The sequence below is a fragment of the Crocodylus siamensis genome, chromosome 12 (assembly GCF_052110815.1).
Source record: "Crocodylus siamensis isolate JL-2025a chromosome 12, ASM5211081v1, whole genome shotgun sequence".
NCBI classification, from domain to species: Eukaryota; Metazoa; Chordata; order Crocodylia; family Crocodylidae; genus Crocodylus; species Crocodylus siamensis.
The window spans coordinates 40,134,660-40,140,123 of record NC_143406.1 but is presented as its reverse complement, the minus strand read 5'-3'; the positions used below and the strand labels follow the sequence as shown (position 1 = coordinate 40,140,123).

The 5,464-nt window shown below is 39.5% G+C and overlaps 1 protein-coding gene across 3 annotated transcripts; it reads right to left on the bottom strand.

Annotated features, from left to right (window-relative positions):
* Positions 1-567: 567 nt before the first annotated feature.
* FOXL3 (forkhead box L3) lies at positions 568-5,152 on the bottom strand. 3 transcript variants are annotated; one of them, XM_090023792.1, is made up of 4 exons: positions 5,026-5,152; positions 4,756-4,884; positions 3,761-3,929; positions 568-3,407 (listed from the first exon to the last, which is right to left on the bottom strand). In XM_090023792.1, exons 2-4 carry the CDS (start codon positions 4,860-4,862, stop codon positions 2,925-2,927), a joined length of 759 nt encoding a protein of 252 aa, XP_089879918.1. In that variant the 5' UTR covers positions 4,863-4,884; positions 5,026-5,152; the 3' UTR covers positions 568-2,924. The 3 variants fall into 3 exon arrangements, with proteins under 3 accessions (XP_089879918.1, XP_089879917.1, XP_089879919.1); XM_090023791.1 differs by having other exon boundaries at positions 5,018-5,140; XM_090023793.1 differs by lacking the exon at positions 5,026-5,152 and having other exon boundaries at positions 3,761-3,827; positions 4,756-4,919.
* Between the last annotated feature and the right edge of the window lie 312 nt (positions 5,153-5,464).

Below are 5,464 nucleotides of genomic sequence, written 5' to 3'. Positions count from 1 at the left end.
ACCCTCAGATTTTTTTCCCCCATGAAAAGGTAATTTACGTAAATTTATCCACGACTAGCATATGGCAATAGCTCACAACTTTGTTAATGGAAACCTGGTGATCCATAACACTTGTGTGGGAGACATTTGCTCGGGGGTAATACAATATTAATGTTACTATCAGTGATCGATCAGAGGATTTGCAAGAAAGGCATAAAGTATTTAATTATAATTACACTGGGAATGGCTTTGTAATGGCTACGACATTTGAATAAGGTCACATCTAGCCTTCACCCCTGTTATGTTGTTCTATATTAAATGCCATTCACTTTAAGTGCTGAAAACCTTTCTGAAGTAGTCAGAATATAATACACTGGGTAAATTGAAATCTGTCCCTTCATTTTTGGAAATATGATTGATATCCTTTGCAAAACAAATGTTAACACATATTTGTACACAAATTTCTTTGATTATATGTTAGGAGACTCAGATATAACAGCCTTTCCTAGCAGGCATCTTATGGTGAGCAAAGGAAAGGGGTATCTATGCATATTAATCCCGCTACTCTAGATGGCTTTCAGTTTCTGACACAGATCTTTTTTACCCATATTTCTGTCTTCTGCTCTTTCTAACATTTGCCCAAATATTATGTGGTAGACCTGAACCTACCCCATTGAAATCAATACTATTGTGTTTAGTCAAGGCTTATTATGAACTTTGGCTGTAGTTTAGTTATCCTTTGCAGAAAAATTTCACCAAGGAACATGTAGTAAGAAGCACATTTGCACATTTAGCTGCAAAAAAATATATTTAAAATATACTGTGCTGATTTACTATGACTACAAACTAAGCAGCAGCATCGCCCTTTTTAAAACTATTAAGAAAAAGGGTTTGCATATAACACATTAATACATTAATGTATGTATAAATATAGAGATCACATACAGCCACACATCGGAGTGCATACATATATAGAGATACTAGATACAGACATGCCCTTACCCACCTATATACTACTGTGTAGGAAGATTAAGGAGCAGTGATGTGAATCTATGTGTCCACTGACTTTATGGGTTTTTTTACATCTGCATACAAGAGATGAGTCTGGTTTAATGAGCCTAATTCTGCCTTAAAATGATTTCATAGAATACCTCTTGATAAGACTTTTCAAGATCCGTTCTGAAGGCAGAATCTCTCTATAAAGAAATTGATCCTTGAAACTTTGGAAGCTGTACTATGATACAACTTCTCCATGACCTGCCATATTCAAAAAAAATATTCTGCTGGCTCAGGAGATGCCTGGGACTTTCAAGTTTCATATTTTTCAAAGCAAAAGAGAATTTATAACCAATCTGTAAGAAATACTGCTGCTGGCAGGCTGTAGATACATGGCAATACTTTTAACACCAAGAAGACATCCATCATGCAGTTTTACAACATATAAGTGCAGTGATATTGCTCCCTTTCTCCATAACAATATATAAGAATATATAGTATAAATGTACAGTATATATTAGCAACAATGTAAAATAACTTAGTGAAATGTCAAAATGCATTAAAATTCAAGTCATGCCTGAGCGTATCTTTTGCACAATTTTGCTTAATCTTATCATCTCAAATACCTTCATTTACCTAGAGTTTATGTTCCAAAAAGACAGAATTTTTTTCTTACGTTATACAATTGTCTGTTAAATCACCTAGAATTCTTGATCCCTGATTTTACTGTTTTAGTTAGGTAAAGGGCCTGATTGTGTAGAATCTGTACTAACGTGTGCACTGTGTCAAACAGTCAATTGTGCAAAATATTTTAGGAGAAACACGTTACTAAGCATTGGACGTACGTTTTTTTATTGTCCATAACTTAAAAAAATACCCATCAACAGCATAGATGGCAACTATGTTAGATTTAAATGGAGCTCATGATCTAACATCAATGTCCGTTAATTATAAATCTCACCAGCTTTGCTGAAATTGTATCAAGTACCACTTTGGTGATTGCTTGCAGGAGGAATCAATAAAATCTACTTAATAGGAATGTACAGCTTGTCTTGAGGAAAGTAGGAGACTCAGCTCTGTCTCGCATTTTGTCAGTGAATACAATTCTTTGCAGGGCCAATCCTTCCTTCATGCTAAGAAAATGAAATATGTGCAAAGACTTTCCTACAGAGTCTCAGGGAACTTTGTGATAGCACAACAGGAATATTGTGTTATCCACAGATACTGGAAGTCTGTCACAGTCCTCTCTCAAAGTTTGAATCTGTCAAAGTTTACCAGAGTTCAGCATTAACTTCCATGGAATTAATTTGAACAGCACTTCACTTCAAGAAAAAAAAATCTATAATAATACAATTAAAAACCCATACTTACCAAATACTTTAATGACTCATCTGTGCTACTTATTGCTCAAATAGTCTAAGCCCTAACACTGAACATAGTAAACAAGGTAGGGCTTAAATGAGTTCCTAAGGGGAAAAAACCCACCAGATGATCAGCTAATGTAAAGCAGTAGAGGTGCACACTACTCTATACCTGCTGCAGATTTGGCCTATACATATGCTTTAGTGGAGTTAATCCTAACTTATAACAGAGAGTAAGTCCAATGTGTCTTTAGTAAAGCACATATGACAGAAGCAAACAAAAAATAGATTGGTGTGATCAAGAAGAGAAAATCCTTGCAGTTTAAACTGCCATCGGCATTATTTTAGAAAATAAGACCAGAATTTCACACAGTGTCACAAGATAATATACAACGCTATTGGTTAGGTATTAGAGTTTAACCGCAGAAAGGCAAGTCCTTGTGGGACAGATATCTCAGCAGGCTGGTCAAGTTACTTATCACCCTTTCTGAGCACTACTTGAAGAAAGAAGGCAGACTGATATTACTCGATGACACAAGGCTTTTGTATGGGTTGCATTAAAGAATCTGTTGCCGGCTAGAAATCACATCACATTGTCCAGAGCTGAAGATTAATTTGCTGGGACTCCAGTAGGTGATATTTATTATCTTGCATATTATACTGAGATCTCAGACCAGGCAAAGGATCTGGGGCTGAAAGAATGTAATCAATGCTAAATTTAATTTCAGAGTCCGATTTTCCTAGGTTGGAGTTGCTTAGGCTCTGTTGGTTGGAGGCATTGTTTGCAACAAACCCATGAGGTTCCAAGAGTCGGGGTCCAGATTGCGTTTTCTCACATTTACTTTCATGAGAGGAGATGCAGTGTAAACCAGAATCCATGGAAGACATTTCAGGGGAAGAGGGACCTTTTCCTCCGCTAGATCTCTGCTCTTTGTGGTCCCTTTTCATGTTCCTCCTCCTCCGTCTTCGCCTGTAATTCCCATTTTCAAAAAGATCCAGCATGGATTCACATCCTGATGCAAAGCTCCAATAGTTTCCCTTCCCCTTCTCATTCCCTTCTGTTCTGGGAACCTGTATTCATTTAAAGGCAGTTCAGTGTTTGTATGCATTACAGATGCTGCTGCTTAACATCTGTGTTCATTTACATTTAAGAACGGGTTAAACATACATGACAAGCCATTCCAGCCTATTGTAGGTAAAATCCAGCCTCTTCACTTTGTTATATATTAACATACATGAGACAAGAACATGCTTTTTTACCTTTTCAAATGACAACTTGGAGGCATCACGAGAGATTTTAAGTGGCTTGTAGCTCATAATGTTTGGCTTCCTTGCTTTTCTATCAATGTTTAGTGAAACTATTTTGACAGGGAGATTTTTAGTCATGCGGCGTGTGGATGCAAATATATAGTGACTGATCTTACCTTTACAAAACAACTGTTAAGCGATAAGTTATGTCGGATGGAGTTCTGCCAGGCTCTTTGATTTGATCTGTAGTAAGGAAATTTCTTCATTATAAAGTCATAAATGCCAGAGAGAGTCACTTTGTTTGAAGGGCTTTGCTGAATGGCCATTGCAATTAAGGCAATGTAGCTGAAAAAAGAAAACTCATTGTTATGCCATTGCCTCATATAGCTAGGTATGTCCACACCACCGCATATACACACATATGTATATAAGACCCCACTCAGAGAAGTTCTCCTGATCCTACATTGTTATTTATGCCTCTCCTTGAACCTGAAATGCTTCATGTGCAGGCAGTACCGGGTCCTCGCAGAATCCTTTTGCTTTCGTCCAAGAAAAAGCTCTAACATTCATTGATTCATACACGATGATACACTGGCATTGCTAACAGACAACTGAAGCCCAGTCAAACTGCTTGCCCTCTCACTCAGCAGAAAGTGCTTCATTTTAAAGAGACAGAGGGAGAGAAACCCACCAAAATGTCAAGCTGTGTAAGGAAACTTTCCTGAGGACCAACATTCAAACCCTCCATCTCTGCCCTCCTCTTAACACCGGGGATCTCCCAGCTTGCCACCAGCTGAAGACGCACTGGATAAAATTATCTTTTCTGCCTCGGAAACTCATCTTTGCTCCACCACCGATTTTTGCCCCCTCCCCTGTTTCCCAAGTGAGACTTGTCTACGTTATATTTCTCAGTGCCCTTACAAGTGCAGAAGAGAACAGTTGACATCGGATGATACAAAGGGATTCAGGTCTCGACACCGAGAAGTTACATTCTCTCCAAACCAAAGGGAAAAGGACTTTTCCACCCCGTTCCCTGCGCCTGGAATAAACTTGCTCGCACCTGGAAAGACGCCCTTGGTAGTTATTAGAGAGATCCTTGGGTGAGTTCCCATTACCCAACAGTCCAGGCTCTCACCCAAGAGAGAGGAAGACTTTGAAAACTTCACCTTACCTGTATGCTGGTCTGGTGAATTTTTTCTCTTCATCAGAACTGCAGGTTGGATAGTCGTCCCCGTCATAATTAAAACAGTTATAGGGGTACTGCGTGTTATCAAACATCTTCCTGCTCCTTGCTCAGCTCCTGTGGAGTGAGAGAGATGAAGTGATGTTTCTCCGTGCCTGGGCTCCCGCCTCCCTTTTTCCCTCCCCTCCCTGTCTTATTCTCTCTCTCTCTATTCCCCCTCTCGCCTTCTCTCTCTCACACGCACACACACATGCATACTCCCTCCGTCTTGGGTGGAGATTGTTTTTGTAATTCTTTCATCCCAGACAGCCAGTCTGTTAGATATTCCTTGGGTTTTTTGGGTTTTTTTTCCCTTGTTGTTGCCTCCAATCTGGTTATAGGAAAGGCAGCTAATAGCTGATTAAATTGGTGAGGTCTCTCATGAACCTTTGAACTTGGGTGTGTACAGCCAGTAGCTCAGCTTTGCTCTCTGGGTGGTCTGGGCTGGAGCGGGGCCAGCCGTTTTTGCCATCTACATACACAATGTGACAAAAGCAAACAACATGATGTTAAATCATGCTTCAAGGTTTGTTCTCGCAAATTCAACTTTGAGAGCAGGGTTCCCCCTCCCTGGGATTTTTCTCCCTCCTCCCCCCGCCCCCCCCCCCGCTTAGCAGGGTGGCTTTTTTATTTATTTATTTTTAGAAACCCGACATAC

Coding starts and splice junctions, on each gene's coding strand:
- FOXL3 (XM_090023792.1), bottom strand. CDS start 4,862: ATGTTTGATAACACGCAGTACCCCTATAACTGTTTTAATTATGACGGG. Junction 3,930..4,755: donor TTCACCAGACCAGCATACAG/GTAAGGTGAAGT, acceptor TTCTTTTTTCAG/CTACATTGCCTTAATTGCAA. Junction 3,408..3,760: donor TTAACAGTTGTTTTGTAAAG/GTAAGATCAGTC, acceptor AAATGAATACAG/GTTCCCAGAACAGAAGGGAA.